At 42.3% G+C, this 26,842-nt stretch overlaps 1 protein-coding gene across 4 annotated transcripts; it reads left to right on the plus strand.

Annotated features, from left to right (window-relative positions):
* Positions 1 to 2,607: 2,607 nt before the first annotated feature.
* Positions 2,608 to 25,787, plus strand: LOC110491573 (sodium-dependent neutral amino acid transporter B(0)AT2). 4 transcript variants are annotated; one of them, XM_036946464.2, is made up of 13 exons: positions 2,635 to 2,740; positions 3,172 to 3,224; positions 10,934 to 11,153; positions 11,657 to 11,814; positions 12,218 to 12,338; positions 13,026 to 13,201; positions 15,841 to 15,951; positions 16,735 to 16,976; positions 17,152 to 17,335; positions 17,599 to 17,800; positions 21,722 to 21,881; positions 22,525 to 22,687; positions 23,042 to 25,787. In XM_036946464.2, the coding sequence occupies exons 3-13, from the start codon at positions 10,934 to 10,936 to the stop codon at positions 23,381 to 23,383; spliced, it is 2,079 nt and encodes a 692-aa protein (XP_036802359.1). In that variant the 5' UTR covers positions 2,635 to 2,740; positions 3,172 to 3,224; the 3' UTR covers positions 23,384 to 25,787. The 4 variants fall into 4 exon arrangements, with proteins under 4 accessions (XP_036802357.1, XP_036802359.1, XP_036802356.1 ...); XM_036946462.2 differs by lacking the exon at positions 3,172 to 3,224 and having other exon boundaries at positions 2,608 to 2,740; XM_036946461.2 differs by lacking the exons at positions 2,635 to 2,740; positions 3,172 to 3,224 and adding an exon at positions 3,813 to 4,188.
* The last annotated feature ends 1,055 nt before the right edge of the window (positions 25,788 to 26,842 follow it).

Consider the following 26,842-nt stretch of genomic DNA (forward strand, 5'->3'; position numbering starts at 1 on the left):
ACTCTGTACCGGTACTCCCTGTATATAGCCTTGCTATTCAAATCAAATCACATTTATTAATATAGCCCTTCGTACATCAGCTGATATCTCAAAGTGCTGTAAAGAAACCCAGCCTAAAACCCCAAACAGCAAGCAATGCAGGTGTTGAAGCACGTTGGCTAGGAAAAACTCCCTAGAAAGGCCAAAACCTAGGAAGAAACCTAGAGAAGAACCAGGCTATGAGGGGTGGCCAGTCCTCTTCTGGCTGTGTCGGGTGGAGATTATAACAGAACATGGCCCAGATGTTCAAATGTTCATAAATGACCAGCATGGTCAAATAATAGGTCTGGGACAGGTAGAACGTCCGGTGAACAGGTCAGGATTCCATAGCCGCAGGCAGAACAGTTAAAACTGGAGCAGCAGCACGGCCAGGTGGACTGGGGACAGCAAGGAGTCATCATGCCAGGTAGTCCTGAGGCATGGTCCTTCGGCTCAGGTCCTCCGAGAGAGGAGGATTGTTATTTTACTGCTGCTCTTTAATTATTTGTTTTTTATATTTTTTCTTAAAACTTTGTTGGTTAAGGGCTTGTAATTAATCATTTCACCGTACGGTCTACACCTGTTGTATTTGGCGCGTGTGACAAATACAATTTGATTTGATTTCAGAGATAGATGGGAGGGGTTGAGTGGAGCTGAAGGATGTTGTCCATTAGTTTACTTCAGTTAGGAGAGGGATGGTAGGGTTAGGTAAATAATAAAAAATGATATACACTGCTCAAAAAAATAAAGGGAACACTTAAACAACACAATGTCCAAGTCAATCACACTTCTGTGAAATCAAACTGTCCACTTAGGAAGCAACACTGATTGACAATACATTTCACATGCTGTTGTGCAAATGGAATAGACAATAGGTGGATATTATAGGCAATTAGCAAGACACCCCCAATAAAGGAGTGATTCTGCAGGTGGTGACCACAGACCACTTCTCAGTTCCTATGCTTCCTGGCTGATGTTTTGGTCACTTTTGAATGCTGGCGGTGCTTTCACTCTAGTGGTAGCATGAGACGGAGTCTACAACCCACACAAGTGGCTCAGGTAGTGCAGCTCATCCAGGATGGCACATCAATGCGAGCTGTGGCAAGAAGGTTTGCTGTGTCTGTCAGCGTAGTGTCCAGAGCATGGAGGCGCTACCAGGAGACAGGCCAGTACATCAGGAGACGTGGAGGAGGCCGTAGGGGGGCAACAACCCAGCAGCAGGACTGCTACCTCCGCCTTTGTGCAAGGAGGAGCAGGAGGAGCACTCCCAGAGCCCTGCAAAATGACCTCCAGCAGGCCACAAATGTGCATGTGTCTGCTCAAACGGTCAGAAACAGACTCCATGAGGGTGGTATGAGGGCCCGACGTCCACAGGTGGGGGTTGTGCTTACAGCCCAACACCGTGTAGGACGTTTGGCATTTGCCAGAGATCACCAAGATTGGCAAATTCGCCACTGGCGCCCTGTGCTCTTCACAGATGAAAGCAGGTTCACACTGAGCACATGTGACAGACGTGACAGAGTCTGGAGACGCCGTGGAGAACGTTCTGCTGCCTGCAACATCCTCCAGCATGACCGGTTTGGCGGTGGGTCAGTCATGGTGTGGGGTGGCATTTATTTTGGGGGCCGCACAGCCCTCCATGTGCTCGCCAGAGGTAGCCTGACTGCCATTAGGTACCAAGATGAGATCCTCGACCCCTTGTGAGACCCTATGCTGGTGCGGTTGGCCCTGGGTTCCTCCTAATGCAAGACAATGCTAGACCTCATGTGGCTGGAGTGTGTCAGCAGTTCCTGCAAGAGGAATGCATTGATGCTATGGACTGGCCCGCCCGTTCCCCAGACCTGAATCCAATTGAGCACATCTGGGACATCATGTCTCACTCCATCCACCGACGCCACGTTGCACCACAGACTGTCCAGGAGTTGGCGGATGCTTTAGTCCAGGTCTGGGAGGAGATCCCTCAGGAGACCATCCGCCACCTCATCAGGAGCATGCCCAGGCGTTGTAGGGCGGTCATACAGGCACGTGGAGGCCACACACACTACTGAGCCTCATTTTGACTTGTTTTAAGGACATTACATCAAAGTTGGATCAGCCTGTAGTGTGGTTTTCCACTTTAATTTTGAGTGTGACTCCAAATCCAGACCTCTATGGGTTGATAAATTTGATTTCCATTGATCATTTTTGTGTGATTTTGTTGTCAGCACATTCAACTATGTAAAGAAAAATGTATTTAACATGAATATTTCATTCATTCAGATCTAGGATGTGTTATTTTAGTGTTCCCTTTATTTTTTTGAGCAGTGTATATATGGGGGATTGGAAATGATGCGAAAATTACAATGATGGAATCCACAATGTATCTGCAATATTAAAGCTGATCTACCCCATTAAAATATATATATATTATGTCACCCACACTTCTAAAACCAAAGTTGCGCCAGCGTTGCAGCTGAGTCATTACAAGGAATCATGTTGATGAATGCTTCGTAATCACGGGCACCTGAGCCTGTGTAGGGATGTGATTTGAATGTGACTGAAGGAGTGGGGTGGTTATTTTTGTATTATCTTGTTTCAATACCCCGTACAGTAGGTGGCGGCAATACAGCAATAGTTGTAGTCTGCCGTAGAACTTTAAAGAAGAAGTAGTGTCCTCGTATCAACGTGGCGTTTGTGTCGAACTCGATAAAGTTAAAAGAAAGAACTATTCTGTTACGCCAAGGTATTTATAGTCATTCATTTAAAGCATAATATCATATTGTGTTGCATTAATTTGAGAATAAAAACAAGGAATATGTTAAGTGGAACAGACAAGACTGTTGAGATGGCGTAAAAAATATGGTTTTTGAAGTGCATGTTTTTACCTTCTTTTGAAATAACATGAGAATTGGCGAGCATGTTCGCTACTCTTTTTTTTCCTAATCTATTTCGTACTTGTGTGCCTTTAGCACATCATTTTGGGGGGTGCATTGTTGGGCTTGGACGTCGCTGCTTTGTGAACCTCAACAGTTGTTACATCAGATTCTTTAGTTTAGCCTGCTTCCCAAACTAGACTAGTTTGAGTAGTGTTATTATATCCACCTGGAATGATGAAGTCGTCATTCATATTTTTTCAAGTAGGCCGAGTATTAACTATGTAATTGAATGCTAAAGAAAAAACAAGACAGAGGACAACAGCACACGCAGAAAGTTGCAACGTGGTATAGGTAGGTATTTGCCGTTCCATGGGAAAAGGAAATGTGGGTGGACAGCAGCAGTCATAACAAATTACTTTGGGGACAAAATATTATATAAGGTCTATTACACTGTTAAATAGCAGAGGCATCATTATGGGGTGATCATGCCATATGCTATTTACATTGTTTTGTCTAATATATATATATATATATATATATATATATATATATATATATATATATATATATATATATATATATATATATTAAACAAATGACAATGGCTTGTGGTTTATAAACATTTGAACGTGTTCCGTAATATTATTATGCAACATTTACATTAATCACATAATATAGTTGATTCACATCCATACCACCGTAGGCAGATGAGTATTTATTTTAACCCAACAATAGTAGGCTTAGTAACGCCATCGTCCAAGTGACAGCAAAAATAAGGTTAATTTTACATTTTTGTGTTAATATTTCTAAAGAAATTATGACAGAAATAAATGGGGGGGAAACTTGGAGGGATTTGTTGAAGCTGATTGAGTGGTTTCAAACATAAACCGACAAAAATTCTCACATTCAGTACAGAAGTATTTTGTTGCGCCGAAGTACAATTGGAGCGCCTGTCCCCATAATACGCGGCAGTGGAAATACACACGCCCACAAAGGAAACCCGCGTGTTTCTTTGAGGTTCCTCATGAATCTGATTAATATCGTTTAATAATCTATACTAGATCTATTGTTCCAACCAGAATGACTTTTCATGTGAATTTGTAAGCGATCGCTCACACATTTTGATCCCACTTCTAGCTACATCACTGCGCAGGGAATGTGCTTGTAGCTGCATTGTTGGTGGTGGATGCCACATGTTTCGTTACTACTGTTAGCTAGCTAACGTTAGCTAGCTTGGAGTTTGTTCTTTTTACGTCGCTGGCGGTCCTTACCCACGGTTCCTACACTGGCAATATTGAATTAACATAGAGGTCAGGTGAGTCTTTTTCAACTTGGAAGACATGCAATTTTCGACAAACGGGAATTGAACTGAGTGGCGTGTTGTGCTTAGCTGATGCAAGCGGGTCATTTCACCCATCATTGTCAATGTCTTGTATGTGCTATTACTATAGCAGGCCACCTGTAATGTTTAGTGATAATAAGAGTTTGATGCTTCTACATGTAAAAGACTGGCGATTATCTGGTGATTAAAAAACACAAGTGGTAATTGGATGAGACAATGTTTTATGTTGTCACGTGGTGAGTGCCCCTCTCTCCGAATTGTCTGGGTGTTGTACAGTGCTGTGTTACAGTGAGAACTGGCTACATAATATAGTCCCTAACCCAAAATAAGTGTTATTTAGCTGTAGGGTCATTTAATTTGATTTCAATCACATTTTGACAGCACCCCCTTTTGATTGGTCATGTGACACGAAAATGGAGGTCCTCGGCCACTGAGGTATAAAACCCCTACCCTAACCCTTTAACCATTTTAAATGTAAACTTCAATGGGGTAGGACCGTCCAAAGGATCCCGGATAACATAGACAAAAATAACGTCTACCTATGAACGGGATCCTTGGGACGGCCCAACTCTAACGTCACCCCATTGAAGTTGACATGTAAAATGGTTACGGTTAGAATTTAGGGTAAGGATGTCCCAAGGATCCCAAATTGCACTAACCCCCACACCATTTGTGGGTTTGCCCTAAGAGAAAACAATGAATATGCGGGGAAAAAATCATCCCTACTGTAAAATATGCTGGTGGATCTTTGATGTTATGGGGCTATTTTGCTTCCGCTAGTTCTGAGGCCCTTGTTAAGGTTAACAGCATCATGAACAAGTATCACCTTTTCTGGTCATGAGTTCAAATGCCCAAAGTACCCATATAACAACCATGCCCATCTATCATTTAATTGTGCCTATTAGGGGAGGGTATTGAAAACAGGGGCTCCAATCATTTTGACTCTTGTAGATTTGATTGTTTGAGAAGTAATCTTTCTTTGAGCAATTATTAAGTATAAAAAAGTGTAATGTAAAAAAACAAACATTCAATACAATATAGCTCAGTATTTGTATTTTATACAGTATTTTTTTGCTCATCTTTGTCAAGGGATCCAAGAATTCCAGCCCCACTGTATTGGCCCATGGTAGAAGTGTTCAGAAAATAACTTTTTGGACCTGTATGCCAACACATTTTGCTCAAAGTTGACCTGTTTTGAGTACCCTACCATGAGACACCCACGTCACCATCGGTTGAGACACCGAATACTCTGGAAAACAGGATGGGTGTAATTTCAATAATACAAATATAATTAATAGAATGACCTATCCCTTCAGACCACTGCAATTTAGCTGGTACATCGTTGATATTTTAATTGAATTGATATTTTTGCTTCCAATTGCTATCACAAAGATGGCTGCCTGTCAATCCACTGTTGAATGTCAACCTAAATGGTAATGCCTATTCTATTATCTATATTTCTATCGGTTTCCTATGGAAGTTTAACAATAATTTTAAACAACTGATATTGTCATTTAAGTCAACATTCTCTGTGGACTTTCAACCATCTTTCTGCCACCATTTTGAATGTTGATGTTTACGTTTTAAACCCACTTTAGTATGTTTATCAGTCTAAATATGACACACCACACTGTATTCAAGAGCATGTTGACTTAACTGATGACAACACAAACACATCTGATGAAAAATAGGGTCTAAGCTACAGCATATGAAGAAAACATTGATAATTGACATTAAAGGAGGAAAAAAGAGTAAATTATCAAATAGTTTGACAATCCTATTTGTAAGCTTTTAAGTAATACCAACTCAACCATGTATCTTTTCCAGTGATGAAGACATGGTTGTTTCATGGTAGGGTGGAGTATTCAAAACTTGGAGACCCTCTATCTCCTAAATATTGTGGCATTCAGGTGCAAGAAGTTATATTCTGACCACTTTTACCATGGGCAAATATGTATCATACGTCTAATCCAAAGGGGTACAGTCAAAGTGATTGAAATCAAATAGAATAACCCTGTAGCTTGGGTTGCACATTTTGGGGAATATTCAGAGGTGGAAACTTTCCATGGGAATATATGGGAGTTAACGGAAATGTATGCAAATTAATATAAATACCATTTAAATGTAGATGTTTTTTGCATTGGATATATTTACCATATCATTTGGAGACGAACATAAACATTTTACATAATCATAAGTAGACATAATTGCAAATTATTACATCCTTCCAATATAAAAAAACAAACAATTGAGTTACGAATTGAACATTAATTAAATGAGTTGACTTCACATGCAATGATTTCACTGAACAACAAAAGGGAATATTGAATGCCCCCAATGATCTGTAAAATGATATTCTAGAAACGAAAGCTTTGGTTGTCTTCCCCTCAGGCTTCCATGTCTTCTCCCTGGACCTCCTCAATGTCCACCTCTTGAACATCAGACTCCTAGGCCTCATCTTCACTGTCGCTTTCCAACCCTGTTGAGGTTAGCTTGTTGTCGGGCTCAAAAAGACAAACATTTGCCCAGATGGCAAACACTTTTTTTTTTTTTTTCTCCAACCCTTGTAATAGTCAGCCATTTGTGTGCCTTGGTCTGTGTATGTTCCCAAACAAGGACCAGTTGCGCTCTGAGGCGGCTGATGTTGGTTGGATTTAGAGGATGATGGAGGCAACAGATCCACAAAGTCCCTTCTACTAGGTGGCTGATGTCATATGTTGGCACGACTGCCATATTGCATCTCCATCCCAAAGCCCTTGCTTGTAAGTGTACTTCGCCAGACTGCCAAGAACCTTGCCCTAATCCAGCCCAGGATGGCGAGACACAGTATTGATGACACCATAGGCCTTGTTGATCTCTGCACCAGACAGGATGCTCTTGCCAGCATACTTGAGGTCCAACCTGTACGCTGTGGTGTGTATGGGCTTCAGGCAGAAGTCTTCACGCTTTTTGATGTATTTCAGAACTGCATTTTCCTCTGCTTGGAGCAACAGTGAAGTGGGCAGGGCAGCACGGATTTCTTCTCTTACATCTGCAAGCAGAGTCTGAACATCAGACAGGATGGCATTGTCTCCCTCAATCCGTGCAATGGCTACTGCTATAGGTTTCAGGCTAATTACCACTCTCTCCCAAAATACATCATCCAGGAGGAACCTCTTGATGGGGCTGTCCATATTGGCAGACTGTGATATGTCCATTTCTTGGAGAGACTCCTTCCCCTCAGACAGACTGTCAAACATGATGACAACTCCACCCCAATGGGTTTTGCTGGGCAGCTTCAATGTAGTCTCTTATTCTTCTTACTTTGCTTGGTGAGGTAGATTGCTGCTATAACTTGATGACTCTTCACATACCTAACAATTTCCTTGGCTCTCTTGTAGAGTATTGAATTCTTCCACACATTTCCCTATTGTATAAGTGCTTAGACAGTGACTTTTTGGGCCTGAATGCCAAATCATCCAAAAGATAAAGGTACTTAGTTGACCCGTTTTGCATACCATGAGACATCCATGTCTTCATACTGGAAAATATAAAAGTTGTTGATTGATATCAGCTTACAAATAGGGTTGTCAAACTATTTAATCATTTCTAGAAAAAAGTGTTATCACTAAATTGTAATGTCATCTCTGATTGAATGTAATATTTGCTGATGTAGTTTAGACCCTATTTTACATGGTCTAAGGTTTCTGTGTTGTGCTTGCCATCGGTTGAGATGCATGAATACAGGGTCGAGTTTTGGCTGACAAGGTGACTGAAAATTTAGTGTGATGCAAGAAAACATTTTACAAAATGCATTATTATTCCCATATCATTATTACAGAGAATCAGACAAATTATACTACCTCCGCCTAGACAACTCTTTACCTGACTCGCTTTTCAAAGATGTCTAGAAATGTACACATTTTGTGCTAATTAATCACCCCCCATTGCTTACACGATTATCAATAACTGGGCTAATAACTCACTAACCAGCGAAGGATATGAACTAAATGTGCACGTACACGTGGCTACATGCAGCTCTTACTTGATCTCAAAACAAGCACATCTACTCATGACCATAACTGTAAACACAGTCCAGTTCAAAGTAATTGGCACAGATCCATATATGGCAATGGTCTATTTGCGTATAGGCCTACTGCAGCTCTGATCGGCCATGCCACACTGGTATGTGTAGAGTACTGGCAGAGTCATGCGTTCTGCCTACAACAGCCTACAACAGCTCTTGCATAGTTCATTTTGTTTTCGGCATGTTGCATTGAAAGTGGCTAATACGTTGATTCAATCACAATTGCCACCGTAAAGAGCAACTTTGATACTGTTAACTAACAGGGAAGTTCAATCTCGTACTTCTCTTCTGCGCTCAGTCCCAGGGAGCTGCGTGGCAGTCTCTGGGTTGGTGCCCGCAGTTTAGAGAGAACATTGCTGTCAATCCTCCATAGGAACCTATTGAAATCATAGACTACAGAATAGACATTACCATTTTAAGTTGACAGTCGACGGTGTGACGTACCAGCTAAGTTGCAGTGGTCTGAAAGGATAGGTCCTTCTATGAATTCTATTTCTACGATTGAAATGACACCCACCTTGTATTCAAGAGCATGTTGTCTGAACCGATGGTGGGCACAACACAAAAACCTCAGAAGTGAAATAGGGTCTAAGCTACACAGTGACTTCAGAAAGTATTCATACACCTTAACTTATTCCACATTTTGTTGCACTACAGCCTGAATTCAAAATTTTATAAAAATAATAATTTTCCCTCACCCATCTACACACAATACCCCACAATGACATTTTTGCAAATGTATTGAAAATGAAATACAAAAATATCTAATTTACATAAGTATTCACACCCCTGCGTCAATACATGTTAGAATCATCTTTGGCAATTGCTGGGTAAGTCTATGAACTTAACACATATTTGCACATGAATTGTAAAAAATAAATAAATATTCAAGCTCTGTCAAGTTGGTTGTTGGTCATTGCTAACCAGCCTTTATCAAGTCTTGCAATAGATTTTCAAGCCAATTTACACTACATGACCAAAAGTATGTGGACACCTGCTCATTTGAACATCTCATTCCAAAATCATGGGCATTAATATGAAGTTTGTCCCCCTTTTCGTGTATAACAGCCTCCACTCTTCTGGGAGGGCTTTACACCAGATGTTGGAACATTGCTGCAGGGACTTGCTTCCATTCAGCCATGAGCATTAGTGAAATCAGGCACAGATGTTGGGTGATTAGGCCTGGTTTGCAGTCGGCGTTCCAATTCATCCCATAGATGTTCGATGGGGTTGAGGTCAGGGCTCTGTGCAGGCCAGTCAAGTTCTTCCACACCGATCTCGACAAACTATTTTTGTACGGACTTTGCTTTGTGCACGGGGGTATTGTCATGCTGAAACAGGAAAGGGCCTTCCCCAAACTGTTGCCACAAAGTTGGAAGCACAGAATCGTCTACAATGTCATTATATGCTGTAGCGTTAAGATTACCCTTCAATGGAACTAAGGGGCCTACCCGAACCATGAAAAACAACCCCAAACCATTATGCATTCTCCAACAAAATGTGCAGATGGCACTATGTATTGGGGCAGGTAGCGTTCTCCTGGCATCAGCCAAACCCAGCCAGATTTGTCTGTTGGACTGCCAAATGGTGAAGCGTGATTCGTCACTCCAGAAAAAGCGCTTCCAGATTCTAATGGCGGCGCGCTTTACACCACTCCAACCAACCCTTGGCATTGTGCACGGTGATCTTAGGCTTGTATGTGGCTGCTCGGCCATAGAAACCCATTTTCATGATTCTCCCGATGGAACGTTGTGCTGACGTTGCTTCCAGAGGCAGTTTGCAACGGATTTCACACACTTCAGCACTCTGCGGTCCCATTCTGTGAGATTGTGTGGCCTACCACTTCGGGGCTGAGCCATTATTGCTCTTAGAAGTTTCCACTTCACAATAACAGCACTTACAGTTGATTTGGGCAGAAATGTGATGAGCTGACTTGTTGGAAAGGTGGCATCCTATTACGGTGCCACGTTGAAAGCCACTGAGCTCTTCAGTGATTCCATTCCACTGCCAATGTTTGTCTATGGAGATTGTGTACATTTAACCTTGTGTTTTAGGTTATTGTCCTGCTGAAGGGAACAATTATCTCCCAGTGTCTGGTGGAAAGCCGACTGAAACAGGTTTTCCAAAAGAGGTCAACTTTTAGCACCATTGTCTCCTGAATGTTTTGGCATTCGGGTCTAAAAAGTCACTTTCTGGCCCCTTCTTTCATGGGCAAACATTTATGGAAAGTTTTCAATCAAAAGGGATGCTGTCAAAAAGTGATTCAAATGGATTTATACAATGCACTTTTTGCTTGGTGTGCCCACTTTCGATTCACGCCTTGTAGTAGCCTAGATGCATGTGGCATATTACTAGCCACACTAAACGTTATGGCTGGGATGATACCAGTATCGCAATATATTTTTCCATGGCAAAAATTGAAGCAGACAACTCTGTTCCTTTGAAAACCTGCTGCATGTAAAATATTGTGTGCTGTAGCTTGGAAAATAAATGGTCATCCAGATACACATCTTTGTTTCCAACATCAGGGCTGTTTTCCTAAAGAAGTTCAATCTGCTTCGGGTCTGGTTTCCTTGCCATGATACTAATGAGTGTCTCGATACTGGTATTGTCCCGGCCCTACTAAATTATATTGTTTCCGTCTTTTGATAGATGGAGAAGCCTCCCCTGCCCAATGACGATTACACGTCAGTGACACCAGAGACTCAGCTGGACAGCTTGGCTGGCGAGGATGGTCAGGAGGGCGTAGTGGAGCCCCCCGCCCGGGATGGGTGGGACAGTAAACTGGAGTATTTCCTGGCTCAGGTGGGGTTCAGCGTTGGCCTGGGCAACGTGTGGAGGTTCCCCTACCTCTGCCATCAAAATGGAGGAGGTGAGGGTGGTGTCAATATCAGTGGGTTTTACATTTGAGTCATTAAGCAGCCACTCTTATCCAGAGTGTCTTACAGTAGTGAGTACATACATTTTCGTATTTGTTTTCTCACCTGGGCCCATACTCATAATGCATATTGTATGAATATACCTGGTCTAGGATCAGTTTAGCCTTTTTTTTTGTTGATCATAATGAAGAAGATTGCATGGATAAGGGTGACCTGATCCTAGATCAGCACTCCTACTCTGAGACATGTTATAAATACTGGCAAAGGTCTGAGGTGGCAAACTACTTGAACATTTTCCTCTAATCTTTGCTGTGAATGCATTTGTCTTGGAAAACAATAACTCAGTATGCCTTTTTACTGCATCTTCAAATGTCCTAATGGATTTGCCAATATGATTCAATTACTATCCTCACTGTCATATTAACTAACACTTGGCACAAGGCCAGTTTTGTTTTTAGCCCTCATGAACACTTCTATCTTTTTCTCCTTCCCACAGGGGCCTTTCTCCTCTTGTACGTGCTGCTCATGATCCTGGTGGGCATCCCCTTGTTCTTCCTGGAGCTGGCGGCTGGTCAGTCCATCCGGCAGGGCAGCATCGGCGTGTGGAAGCACATCTCTCCCAAGCTGGCGGGGATCGGCTACTCCAGCTGTGTGGTGAGAGATTTAACAACGTAGCTGTCCGCTAGTCATACAAACGCGGTCACCTGGGGCGGATTCATTGCGCCAATTCTGTTTCAAAAACTCTTAAACGAAACAGGGAGGATTTACCTGAATTTGTCCCAGAGCAAACGAGTTTCTATCGTTTTGTTTTTATACGGATTCTGTAATGAATACACCCCTGACCTGACCACACATGGCCCAAGGTCAAGGATTAGCAATGCTTCAGTTTGAGCACGAGATTTGAAATCCTACGGGCGCATTGCATTTGACTTTACATAACATCACTTGACTGGAGAGCGTTCTAATAGAGTTGAAAGTTGTATCCCGAACATGTTATAAATATCCTGAGGGAGACAACAATGTGTTACTAACCCATGTAAACTTTTCTCCTTTTCAGGTGTGTTTTTTTGTTGCTCTCTACTACAACGTGATCATCGGTTGGAGCCTTTTCTACTTAGGAAACTCATTTCAATATCCACTACCTTGGAATGAGTGTCCTGAACACGGTAACATAACTGGTAAGTTAACACTCCCATAGCAATAACCCATCAGCTGTGTCTGAAAAGCTGTCGTACTCCCTTTATCAGGGATGCTTCTTTGATGTGGGTGGGGCCCACACAAAAAATCTGAACTCATCATGAGGGGCCACAGTGGTTCGTGGATCTGCAGTACCCAGATTGACAGCGGCAAAAAACAAATTGGGCAATTTAATATTTTTGCTATAGGGTGGAGACAAATGTCTTCAGTTTTTTTTATGATATTTGATGGTCAATGCACCCCCCCAAATCGGTAATTCGACCATGCTGATGGCAAGTTGAGAGAATTTACCAGTCAATTTTTTTTTGCTGACACGAGCTAATTGAGTGACTGTCAGTGACTGACATAACAATCGAAAAACTGCTGATGCGCAACCACGTTTCGAAATTGCACCTGCTGTATTCTAACTGTCGACAAACAGTAAGTTGAGACCCTGACCGATTTCCCCAAAAATATTAATACTATATATACCTTTTTTTTGTGTGGAAATTGATCCTCGGGGGCCACCATTTGCCCATCCCTGCCCTATATAGTGCACTACTTTTGAGCAAGGCGGCACATAAAGTATACTATATAAGGAATAGTTTGTTGCAGCCGAAATGACAATCTTCTTCCATATTCTTTGCCTAATATTTTCACCTGACCATTGCTTTGTTTCCTAATCTCAGTGAAGGAATGTGCGGCCAGCAGTCCTACCACCTACTTCTGGTTCCGGAAGGCTCTTAACATCACCGACTCCATCGAACAGACGGGCGAGTTTAACCCTGTCATCACCTGCTGTCTGCTGGCCGCCTGGACCATCGTCTGCTTGGGCATGTTCAAGGGCATCAAATCCTCTGCCAAGGTACTGAATATTCCGCTTAAAGGGGAAGTTTGTCCAAAATCCACTAACTCCCAAGTGATTCCATACATTGAGTCTAGTTCAGTGGAGTTTGCCCTCTCCCCCAAATGTCACTGTTGTTCGATAAAATATCCAAAGATGAAGACAGTTAGTAGCAATTAGAAATTGTCGATACTCTCGCTGCGTGTGTGTGTGTGTGTGTGTGTGTGTGTGTGTGTGTGTGGCAAGCATTTAAGTGATTATGCATATGAATGAGATACGCAATCTGAAATGATGGGGACAGAAAAACCGAAGGAATTCTAAAAGTTACAGCTGTTGCTACCGTATTTCCATGGCGCAGTGCCAAAATACAAAGGCATGTTTTGACAAGTGAAAGCGACAAGGCAAGCGTGCGGAGCCATGTAGCCCAATTCTTGACGTTCGAGGTGTTATTGTGTTGTTACCATTGCACCATGTTATGTAGACATATAGGCCTAGGTGCTCGACAAGGTAGAGCATATGACGGGGTTGAGAGACAATTAGACATCGTGTCACCTTACATTGCAGATTAGAATATCCACAAAAACATTGTGATAAATAAAAATAGGCTAAATAGTGGTTTGGGATAATGTGAAAACATAAACCCACTAACGGTCCCGCTCAGAGGTTTATGATAAGCGATCATTCATTAAAGTTTAGCAAATTACTCGTTAGATTGTCTATTTGGCCCAGGTGGAACAGGAAATCTGAATCAACCCACCCAAGCAAGGACTTCTATACCCCCAGTTTCAGTCTGATGGAATGACTGAATCTGTAACTTTATGTGTGGGCTGAGTCAGACTCCGATAAGGGCATATTTGTTGGGTAAATTTTTTTTTTTGTAGATTTTAGAATGGCCATAGGCCTGTCTGTAAATGTTTGGAATGTTCCCATTCTGGAAATATCCCACTCACGCCGAACTTCATGGAAGCCTTTAAATTCCTTCGGTACTAAAGAATTTCTCTAGATGGAGAACTACAATCAAAATCATAGCATATGTAATCAGACTCATGGTTGACTAACTCGATGGAGATTCAAGAGATCCTTATAATAGGGATGCAAACTAGTCACCTTTCGGCTAAATTTGCCGTTTTGAATCCAAAATAGGTGACATACGTGATTCGTGTAGATCCGATGAGAAAAGTTGGGGGCGGGGGGCTTTGGATGACTACTGCCTGTATGCGAACGACTGATGCACGTTTGGAGCAATACTGACTGTATCCAGGGCTCAGCGAATCGTTCACATATCAACAGAATGCAGCACACGACTGTAGAGACAACCGATTTGCTAGTTACAGCATCAGCGTGCTCTCTGGCAAGAGTGGAAAGGCAGTTTACCAGTAAACTTACAGCAGCGCGTCCCCTGAACGATAACGAAGAGGTAGGTGAGAAGCCTGACCACGGAGACGGGTGAGAAGGTGATGGAGCGTAACAAGTTACTTCATAAGCTGTAACCGAAAAACAACTGGCATTTGGAAAGTTTTGAGGTGAGGGAGAAAGGTGGTGGAACAAGTGCTGTTAGCATTGTTAAGTATCTTGCTAGCTGGATCGAGTTATCCGTTAGCTAGCGAGAGAAATGTTAAGCAACATTAACTTAACTGATCAAATTGAGTTTATGGTGTTAAAATTTGCTGGCTAATCAAGTCCGACAGCTAACGTTAGCTAGCTAATGTTACAACATCAGATGAGCTGACGTCACCTAACCAATTCGCTATAGTATTAACTTATAACGTTACGACTCATTGCCGTTCTTCAAGTTATAACGTGTTAGTTTCTTACTGGACTCTGGGAAAATATTAAATGTTAAATAGCTAACTAACTACTATCTGTAAACTAATGTTTTCCCTCTACAGTATGTGGTTAATTTTCAGAATGAGAGAATTAGGTGAAAATGAGGCGTTGCTTGTTAAACAAGTGGATTCAGGGATCAAGTGTAGCTGGAGTGGATTAAAAGGGGTATGCCAGGTGTACTCTCTGCCTGAAAAAGATCAAGTATGCCAACAAAGGGAATCATGATCAGCTGGCACATTGTAGAACAGATGTCCACAGGAAGAAAGTGTATGATGTGCAGTGGAGCCCAAAGTGTGTGTGAGTGAGGGGGGATTATTTAATGTTTTACTCAGTGAACAGTGTTTTTGCACATATGTAACCTTGTGCTATATAATAGAGCAAAAATAGAATGCTTGCTTGTTTCATTCTATTTCTAGTTAAGATGTGTGTGTGTGTGTGTGTGTCCCAAATGCAGTATTTGGATGTGTGTGTGGTCACAAGCATTCTATTATAAAGGCTGTCATGGCTAACTGCAATATTAGTGTATTGTTTTTTTTCTCAAGACTTGAGTGTCATTTGCAGTAAAGTCTAGGCAACAAATAACATTGGATTGCTTTCTTTTTAGGTGTGAGTTAGGTTCACATTAACCACTTTTTATTTTACACACAGACTGATCATGTAGATCATATTCTTTGTCGTTTAATTAGTTAAAACCTGCAGGGATTTTCTGCGTGTTTCAGTGGGGGGGGGGGGGGGAAGTATCACATTTTTGGGCCCTCACCAGTTTGCATCCCTGTTTATAAATGAACGTTTTCTTTGCTGTGAGCCTCATCTACCCCTCCTTCTCTTCCAAGGTGATGTATTTCTCCTCGGTCTTCCCGTATGTGGTGCTGCTGTGTTTCCTCATCAGAGGGCTGATGCTGGAAGGGGCTGCAGAGGGCATCAAGTACATGTTCTACCCTAAGGTATCATCATCATCCACCCAGCACACTGCTTGTATGAACGATAGTTATAAGGGAAAATAGAGGGTCTGGAAAGCCAGATAACCTGACTAATACATACAGCGTTCTTAAGCACACACTTATAACAAATCCTGTTAGTGTGTTTAGTAACTGTTCTTCTGATGTGCTCCAAAGGGGTATGTGGTTCAGAATTTCTCAGCTTTTGAAACCATGGCAAATAAACTAGAAACACTTTGGTCATGTGGGGCGGCAGTGGTTAGAGCGTTGGACTAGTATCCGGAAGGTTGCAAGTTCGAATCCCCGAGCTGACAAGGTACAAATCTGTCGTTCTACCCCTGAACAGGCAGTTAACCCACTGTTCCTAGGCCGTCATTGAAAATAAGAATTTGTTCTTAACTGACTTGCCTAGTAAAATAAAGGTAAAATAAAAAAATTGAATGTAGACACCCGCTCATTGAACGTCTCATTCCAAAATCATGGACATTAATATGAGACTTTCCATTAGACGTTGGAACATTGCTGTGGTGCTTCCAGCGGCCGTTTGGAACTCTGTAGCGAGTGTTGCAACCGAGGACAGATGTATTTTACACGCTTCAGTGCTCGGCGGTCCCGTTCTGTGAGCTTCGCTTCGCTCTGAGCCGGTGTTGCTCCTAGACTTTTCCACTTCATAATGACAGCTGACCGGGGCAGAAATCTAGCAGGGTTAACTGACTTTGTTTCTCCACTGACTATCTCTCTCATTTTTTTCCCCCTCGCTCTCTTCACCCCCCTCTTTTCTCCCTCCAGCTGGAGATCTGGGGTGAAGTGCAGGTGTGGCGCCAGGCGGCAACGCAGGTTTTCTTTGCCCTGGGCCTTGGCTTTGGCTCGGTCATCGCCTATTCCTCCTACAACCCACGCAGCAACAACTGCCACCGCGACGCCCTCACTGTCTCCACCATCAACTTTCTCACCTCTGTCCTCGCCACGCTGGTGGTGTTCGCCGTGCTGGGCTTCCGCGCCAGGGAAGTCGCAATGCGCTGCGTGACTCAGTGAGTGTGCTTTTTTGTGTGTGTTTTTTTTTTGGTCAGAACTTGGGGGCCCAATAAAATCGCCCACGGGCCACCAGTTGGAGTAATCTGTTAAATGTCATACCTACTCGGCTCTGGGCCGTTGCTAAAATGTACAATGAACTGACTGCTTGTTCTTCACCCTCCCCTCTATCAGTAACTTGGAGAAGCTGTCGGAGCAGTTCTCAGGGGGCCCTCTTGACCGGGACCTGCTGCCCGTGATCAACATCTCTGACCCCAGCTCGGGTCCCCTGGAGGCCTACAGGGACTGGTTCAAGGATCACGGAGCCAATGTCCCTGGCAACCTCACCGACTGCAGCCTGGAGAATGAGATGAACAAAGTAAACGGTTGATCTTGCATTCAAGCCTGCCTCTTCTTTTACTGCATCTCGCTCTCTATATTCTTTGAGTTACAGCTTTGCCCTCTTTATTTGGAAACCAAACTAACCTGCCTGTTTGTTGCTCCTCCCACTCATTATGAATTAACAAATTACATTTTAGTAGGTATATTGCTAAAATGTGTATATAAAATGTAAAGATAAAGTTTGGATCTGTTGAGATGCTATGTCACGATAAATGACATAGCATCATTCCTCTCTCGCAGGGTGTGGAGGGCACAGGGCTGGCGTTCATAGCCTTCACAGAGGCCATGACTCTGTTCCCGGGCAGTCCCTTCTGGTCAGCCTTGTTCTTCCTCATGCTGCTCAACCTGGGTCTTAGCACCATGTTCGGCACCATGGAGGGCATCCTCACACCCCTCACCGACAACTTCAAAGTGCTGAAGCGCCACAAGACCATACTCACAGGTAAAGAGCGTCTCGTGACCCAGCCTAACGTGAGTTTCTGACCTCAAGTTTGTGAATATTTTTGATCTACCAATTTTCCTTGATGAGAAAATTGATAGATTCACCTTTGAAAACAGAACTGCAATTTAGAAATAATTCCAGCGCAAAAAATCTGACATGACTATACCACTGTAAATCGAGAAATATACACAATGATCTAATTGTTTGATGTACAGTGCATTGGGAAAGTATTCAGACCCCTTGACTTTTTCCACATTTTGTTAAATTACAGCCTTAATCTAAAGTGGATTAAATTGTTTGTTTTTTCTCATCAATTTACACACAATACCTCAATGACAAAGCAAAAACAGGTGTTTAGAAATTGAAATCACATTTAAATATGTATTCAGACCCTATACTCAGTACTTTGTTGAAGCACCTTTGGTGAGGCACAAGCAGTGTGCAGATATGTTTTGGTACCCTTCCCCAGATCTGTGCCTCGACATAACCGTGTCTCGGAGGATTATGGACAATTCCGTCTACTTCATGGCTTGGTTTTTGCTTTGACATGCACTGTCAACTGTGGGACCTGATATAGACAGGTGTGTGCCTTTCCAAATGATGTCCAATCAATTTAATTTATGCCAGGTAGAAACATCAAGGATGATCAATGGAAACAGGATGCACCTGAGCTCAATTTCGAGTCTCATAGCAAAGGGTCTGAATACTTATGTAAATAAGGTATTTCTGTCTGCAGAAAAAAATATTTAAATAAGGCTGTAACGTAACAAAATGTCAACAAACAGAAGGGGTCCGAATGCGCTGTATTTGTTGCTATTTAATCCAAGTCACCGCCATATTTCGTTGATGTAGCCTAGTTTTTATGTAGGAATCTGTGAAGCACTGTTGGCCAACTGGTAACTTGTTGAGGTTATTACAGCCTAGTGAAAATTGTCTGTTTTTACTTTATGATAACCTGCTTAGACTTTGACAGGGAACACATCAGATACTCCTCTTAACAAAGCAAGGAGCGGCGATTCAGCACCATGGATAGCGCTGTGGTTGATCAATTCCTAGTGAATCTGACTAAGTCCGCCATGCTCTTGCTTTTGTAATGTAATGTAATCATGGAACAAGGTTACAAATGTCTACGCTATTTCGGACCCAGTGTATCAGCCGTTTTGATAACAGTGAGCGAGTAGCGCACATATTTTGAGCCTCTGCCAGTGCCACACAGGTAGTATGGAGATTGTCTACCGTAACTGTGTCGGTCTCGTGTAGCCTATTCGTGATAGAATACTTCATGGCTTGAATTTCTGACTATCGGGGATTTTATGTCGAGTAAAAATTGCAGGCTGTTAGCGTTGTGATGACTGGTCTTATGTATGCATGAATGAAGCCAGAGAGTTATGTCCAGTTCATGTAGCTAATCGCACGTGCCCATTTTGCAGTATAGCAAAATATATTTGTGGTATAGCAATTGTATATTATTGGTCCCGTCATTATTTCTCTTAGGAAACAGGGAAGAGCTTTGTCGGGAAATCTTGGGATACTGTTTACTGGTATTAAACCCTATTTGGGAACCACTGGAAGAAAACTATACAGGCCAAGTACAATAAAGGCTTATTCACGTTGGCAGTTAAGTGCCTCAAATCCAATATTTTTCCACCTTCGTAGGTGGTTTCAAATCAGATGGGGCGGCAGGGTAGCCTAGTGGTTAGAGCGTTGGACTAGTAACCGAAAGGTTGCAAGTTCATATCCCTGAGCTGACAAAGTACAAATCTGTCGTTCTGCCCCTGAACAGGCAGTTACCCACTGTTCCTAGGCCGTCATTGAAAATAAGAATTTGTTCTTAGCTGACTTGCCGAGTTAAATAAAGGTCAAATAAAAAATATATAAATCGGATTCCTGTCCATGCGACTTGTCTGAACGTCAAATCGGATTTATTTGGCATATCTTGTATCAAACTAGCTTGTTAATTGTTTACAAACTAAGTATTGAATGTGCTATAAAGTTAAACAGAAATATAAACGCAACATGTGAAGTGTTCGTCCCATGTTTCATGAGCTGAAATAAGATCCCAGAAATGTTCCATTCTCACAAAAAGCTCATTTCTGTGCAAAAAATGTTTACCTTCCTGTTACTGAGCATTTCTCCTTTGCCAAGATATGCCACACCTGTCCAGTGGATTATCAAGAAGCTGATTAAACGGCATGATCATTACACAGGTGCACCTTGTGCCGGGGACACAAGGCCACTCTAAAATGTGCAGTTTTATCACAACCCAATGCCACAGATGTCTCAAGTTTTGAAGGAGGGTGCATCTTATCCTTAGAGGCTTTAAGTATTCTTACATTATGATTTTGAACATTTAAAGAAACTGGGAAACATCCATGGCAGGCTACATGAGTGATGGGAAGCACGAGCACCACTGTTAAGTTGTTTTAAGTATCCCTATATTTCTATTATTACGGGGCTATCACTCTGTTATTAGTGCGCCTGCACAGCAGTCTCGTTGTTGATGAACCTGGCCTGAGTGCAATGGCAACCATGTAGTGTGCTAATACAGTTTAGTAAAAGTTGTTAAATTGGAAACTTGTCATTGAGTTAACAACCACCAATCAGCCTACGCCACTGTGCACATGTGTTACGAATCCCTTTGGCCCTGCAGTCTAGGGGGGGTGGATACGAGACCCGTAACATAACTCATGCAAATTATAACAGTGAAAAGGAACAGTGAGAACTAATAACCACAGACAACTTAAATCTACCGTCAAACACTCATGGTTTATTGTTTAAACACACGGTGAGGGGAGAAGGGGCTGAGCTGGACCCAAGGAAAGAAACAATAAATATCCAAAAACACCCCTAAGCTAGACTTGCTTGCTTCAATACAGCTAACTAACTAACCAATAAAATACAGCGGGTGGTCCGCCCAGTTCTAACTAGTGTTCTTAGACAAAGTATTCCTACGGGTAATGTATGCCCATGGGCGACTTGGCTTGGTACCCCCTTTTCCCACCATCAAACAAAGTCAAACACCATAACAAAACATACTCGCATAATACCGAATAAATGTGACATGTAGGAGATAAAAACAGAGAGCTCAATCCAGCGAGAGATTGAGTGACAGAGAGATTGAGCTATTGAGAAAACTGACTGGCTTTTTACACCAAGGGAAAGGGGATGTGATTGGGTAAGGGAAAAGGAGCAGGTGTGTCTTCAGATTGGTGACTGATTGGCGGCACCTGTGAATAGGGCTACCTATATCCGTAACAACACGCCTGTCGTTACTATGACAACTAGTGTAGCCATGTCAGCAAATGACTGCTGTCTGAACAAACGCATCCGATTTGGTAACTTGTAATTGGTGTTTAGGCTGTCAGTATTTCAAAAGGGATTTGAAAAACAGTCGGAAGTTCGGTAGCCCGAAGTCTACGCCCCTTCGTCGGTGATTGGTCAACTACTTACTACTCCCAGTAGGAGTGGGACTTATGGATGGGATTCTTCAATTAAGTGTTTGTAATTTATTGAGGACTAGTTTTCATGCAACATTTTTTCACTTGAGAAATACTGCACCAAACATCTTAGTTAGATGTAAATTTGCCTGACTAAGTAAGGCCTGCTTGGTAAAAACATCAATGAATTACAGATTTCTTGATTTGTCTATTTTGAGGAAGTGTATCCTGGCTAAGTTGTTGATATGGCGTCTCAAGAAGGACAAACATTGCCACTTTTTTTCTTGTTCAAGCAAAGGTCTTTTCAGAGAGTATGCGAGGCACAGACGTTCGCTTTGTCTAGGAGCAAACCAAATTTTAATATGCGGTTACGTTTTATAAGATGGCATCATAATGGGGCCTGACTGTTAGTCCTAACCCCTCTTTAGTAAATATGCCAAGTATATCTGTGTGGGATCTGTAATGTTCTCTCTCTATCCCCCAGTGTGTAGCTGCATCATCGGCTTCCTGATTGGCATGTTGTTCACTCAGCGCTGTGGGAACTACTTTGTGATGATGTTTGACGACTACTCCGCCACCCTGCCCCTCATCATCGTGGTGGTGTTTGAGTGTTTCAGTGTGTCCTGGGTGTACGGCGCTGACCGGTAAGAACCTATTAGCTACAATGACTGCATGAACCGCATGGCACACTTCAGGAATTAGATGAGACCATTTATTTCACGAAAGCAGAATATTCATTAAAGACATTCTCCGGTACTTTGGCGACAAGTAAGTATTTTTTGGAAACCTCCCCTTTTGTAGTGATGTGTCAATGTATGGTTCATACATGCATAATCTATGAGCAGATTACCTAAATTAGCCACAAAGTCCCTAGTTTTAAAGCAATTGTTTTTTGGAAGATGTGCGGTGACACTTTCCCTACATTTACCCCCACATGGACCAGCCCCCTAGCAATTTGAGTTTCAGCCAATGAACTTCAGCCCCTCGCCATTTGAGTGACAGCTAGCAAGACACACACAGTAGAGCCAGAGAGAGAGCTATGACGTGGTGCACATATTTGCAATTTTCAGGGACACTTTTGGCTCGTGGGTGCTACTTTCAGAACTACTGGCTAAAAATTGTACAAAAGTACCGGCGAATATCTTTAATGAAGAAATGTAATCATACTTGAATTATTCAAGGTAGAACGAAAGTGTCTCAAACATTGATCCTTCAGGTTGACTCGCTGTGTCTGTCTGTTTCCCCTGGTCTCTCACTGATCATTGCCTTGTATATCTGAATGATCAGGTTCCTTGATGACATAGAGAAGATGCTGCACTGGCGCCCTCCTGTGGTCTATAAGTACCTGTGGAAGTATGTGTGTCTGCTGGCCATGCTGGGACTGCTGGGAGCCAGCCTGCTAAAGATGTGCTTCAAACGGCCCACCTACACTGCCTGGAACAGAGAAAAGGTTAGGCAACACTAGGCTCATTGTCCTCTCACTTTGGACCGTATTATATTTAACCAATAAGGCCAGAGGGTGTGGTATATGGCCAATATACCACGGCTAAGGGCTGTCCTTATGCTTGATGCAACGCGGAGTGCCTGGACACAGCCATGGTATATTGGCCGTATAATCACAAACCCCTGAGGTGCCTTATTGATATTATAAACTGGTTACAAACGTAATTAGAGCAGTTAAAATAAATATTTTGTCGTACCTGTTGTGTACGGTCTGATATACCACTGCTGTCAACCAATCAGCATTCAAGGCTCGAACTACCCAGTTTATAATTGTATTTAATCATCTCGGTCTCTCCCTCAGGCCTCCGAGGAGACTCTGGACTACCCTGACTGGGCCCTGGGTGTCTTGGCTGTTTTGATCATATTCGCCACGTTGCCTGTTCCCCTGGGCTACATCCACTCCACCCTGAGGAACAGAGCTAGACGCAACTCCATAGGAAGTGGCCTGGGAACCGACATGGGGGGCGTATACACTAAGTGCAGCACTGTGGAATGTGACACCCCCGTAGCCGCCCTATTGGACGAACACCTGGAGAGGAATAGAATACCTAAGGATTCTCCCTCGCCATTGGCCGAGGAGAACCTCCGGCTCCTCCCACAGAGGGAAGGGGCAGAAGATGTAGAGGATTCAACTAGCGTGTGAGGGGGAGGAAACAAGGAGAAAACAGACTAAAAGAGGGAAATATGAGCTGCTTGATGTCAGATGTTACATCATGGTACCACAAAAGAATGTATACTAACGTATACATTGAAAAATATATTTTAAAGATAAAATTACTGGTTTTAAAAGATCCTCTGCTTTCAGATGTTTTCTTTATTTTAAATAATATGAATGCAGCCATGTTGGATTACATTTCATTTTTTTAATGCTATATTCCAGAGGGGTGAAAAACTGATTTATCAGTAACATCCCTAAGGCTCAAACTGTTCATAAGTGAGGAGATATGTGTTGCCAAGACGTTGCCTCAAAAAACACCTAATGTGTTTTTCCACACCACTTTACTTGGTTGTTTACAGATAATAAGGCTCATGATATGGGGCGGTAGAGAACTCTTAAGGACTGGAATATTCCCTCCCACCACAGGTTGGGTGGAAAAGTATAGTTCCACTGTACGATTGTGTTGCAAAGCGAAAGCAGTTACACAGACCTGTAACATGTCCTGCAAATATGTGTTGAGGTAACTTGGTGAATGCAGATGCAAAATGGGTGACAATATTTTCCTGTTTGCCTTCAGTAATAATTCCCATACAGAATAGAAGTCATCCACTCACTTGAAAAATGGCAATTTTGTTTTTTTGAGCCTAAATATTAACGATCCTTGCCAAATTGTATATTGTGCCAGTTTGTTGGTAATACGTCATTTTTCCTGCTTTTCACTTTGAAACAATCAATGGAACTATACTTTTCTGCCCAACCTGTGGTGGAAGGGAATATTCCAGTCCAAGAGTTCTTTACCACCCCATATCATGAGCCTTGGGGCGGCAGGGTAGCCTAGTGGTTAGCGCTTTGGACTAGTAACCGAAAGGTTGCAAGTTCGAATCCCCGAGCTGACAAGGTACAAATCTGTCGTTCTGCCCCTGAATAGGCAGTTCCTAGGCCGTCATTGAAAATAAGAATTTGTTCTTTAACTGACTTGCCTAGTTAAATAAAGGTTAAAAAATATATATTTAACCAAGTATGGGATGTTAAACATAACAGTGGTGTGGAAAAACACAATAGGTGGGTTGCAGGTTTGAACATTTTGGCAACACATCTCACTTATAAACAACAGTTTGAGCCTTAGGGATTTTGACAAAGCACAGTATCAGTGTATCAATTTGATCAGTATAGGAGCACGAGCACCTGTTTGAAGCTGGAAAATTCATCTCCGCACACTCAGGATCAATACACAATTTCCAATTTCTTTAGGCTGTGCTTTAGGTCGTCAGACATTCATCAGAGCATGAATGATTTCAATTTAGCTTCCTTTTACTTGAGCCTATTGGTTTTGAGTCAGTTTAATGTAAGTGAAATGTTTCGAAGTGGCTCCGTATCCAACTTTATTTTGTCTGTTGATGAGGATATGAGCCATGAACTTGACAGTGAGGTCCAATAGTATTTGGACAGTGGCAATTTTGTTGTTTTGGCTCTGTACTCCACCGCTTTAAAAATGTCTATGGGGTTAAAGTGCAGACTGTCAGATTTAATTTTTGGGTCTTTTGATCCATATTGGGTGAACCATTTTTGTACCTAGTCCCCCCCCCCCCAAGTTTAGTAAATTAAAAGTATGGGGACAAATCAACTTGTGTATTAAAGTTGTCAAACGTTCAATATTTGGTCCCATATTCCCAGCATGCAATGTTTGCATCAAGCTTGTGACTCCAAACTTGCTGGATGCATTTGCAGTTTGTTTTGGTTGTGTTTCAGATTATTTTGTGCCCAATAGAAATTAATGGTGAATAATGTATTGTGTCATGAGTCACACATGCAAATTAGAATGTTTCTGAACACTTCCACATGAATCAGTCCCTCTAGGACCCACCCTGAAATGCTACTGTCCGAATATTTTGAACCTCGCTGTACATTCCACTTTACTTTTGGATGGAATTTGATGTTAAGTATTTTTTAAGATACACTTTCTCAAAGTACTATTTATACAAATGTGTAATATAATGCAAGTACTACTTTTAATGTTTCTACCATATAAATTTAAAAGTTATCCATAGTGTATGTGTTTTTTAAATGAAAAAAAGAAAAGCGGGCTAGAATTATGGTAGACTTTTCTGACTTGTGCTTGTATTTGAAATGTTTGTTGCCTCGAAGCACAGGTGTCAAACTCATTCCACGGAGGGCCGAAACTCATTCCACGGGTTTTTGCTCCTTCCTTGTATTTGATGAATGAATTAAGGAACTCCCCACACCTAGTTGTGTAGGGCTTAATTGAAAGGAACAACCAAAAACCTACAGACACCACGCCCTCCAAGGTTGATTTGACACCCCTGCCTTAGTGTCTATCTGCAGTTGCCACAAATGTTGGGATTTAATAAATTAATGACTTGGGTTCTAACTTGAAATATACTTATTCCTGTTACCATATTAGAACATATTGATTATAATACATTTATATGTAGGGGGTGAATAGAGAGACAAGGGGAAGTACAGGAAGTTTGTTCAAACATGTTATTGCTGAATATTAATAAGGAAGGAGGAAAAGAGCAACAGTTCAGTTCCTGATTAAGGCAGGCCAGTTCCTGTGAAACAGGGACCAGGAGGGATGTGGAACTCAACTCGAGGTAAGGTCAGCAATTGAAGATAGAAGCACATGCCTATGGAGGTTCTAAATTTAGGCAGGGCCATGACAATACCAGTAAGAGGAATAGAGTCTGTTCCTTACCAGTAACAGATTGCTTCTTAGAGGGGTTCCCAAACTTTTTTTGCCCACGACCCCATTTTGATATCTGAAAATTCTCATGACCCCAACCATGTGTAGATATTGTAATTAACACACGTTTACTTTTTTATTTGGTGCTATGGCAATCAATTGAGACACATTCTAACGGTAGGCTATTTCACCATCGCATACTTTTAATGTGGGGTTATGACAATCAATTGCAGTCTAACATGTTCTTTATCTTACCCCCACTAATGAGGTGGGTTTGCTTGATGCATGTCGCGTCAGGGGGCGTGGCCGACTGCGCACCTTATCTCTGCTGTCACATCCAACCTAAATTTAAATGTCGCTTTAATGCAGTCGAGAGCACTGAAGCCAGCTTCACAACGATATGATATGCGAAGGGTACCATGAGTTTTATGGTGCTTTTAAGACAACTGGGAACTCTGAGAAATACGAGGTCAAATCATGACGTCAGTGATCCCCAGTTTGGGAAGTCAAGTTGGTTGAACGTTCAAAAGTTTTTTTCCCAGTCGGAGCTCGTTTTCTTCCGAGTTCCCAGTTGTTTTGAACGAGGCATTAATGCTCAGAAGGAGACTGCAGGGTATTCGGTTTGTCAGGAACCAAAACTCCACAATGACCCGTGAATGCGATGACCCTGGCAAGATGCCGCCCGGGCGGCTGCCCATGTCACCCGTACCGAAATCCGCTACTGATTTGTATTAGTCTAT

The sequence above is a fragment of the Oncorhynchus mykiss genome, chromosome 16 (assembly GCF_057628025.1).
Source record: "Oncorhynchus mykiss isolate SJ-2025 chromosome 16, ASM5762802v1, whole genome shotgun sequence".
In the NCBI taxonomy this organism is placed as follows: Eukaryota; Metazoa; Chordata; class Actinopteri; order Salmoniformes; family Salmonidae; genus Oncorhynchus; species Oncorhynchus mykiss.

Bases quoted from the DNA above. Each gene is read 5' to 3' on its own strand.
- LOC110491573 (XM_036946462.2), top strand. From the start codon at position 10,934: ATGGAGAAGCCTCCCCTGCCCAATGACGATTACACGTCAGTGACACCA. The intron at 11,154-11,656 runs GTGAGGGTGGTG...TCCTTCCCACAG, and splicing joins CTGCCATCAAAATGGAGGAG to GGGCCTTTCTCCTCTTGTAC. The intron at 16,977-17,151 runs GTGAGTGTGCTT...CCCCTCTATCAG, and splicing joins GCAATGCGCTGCGTGACTCA to TAACTTGGAGAAGCTGTCGG.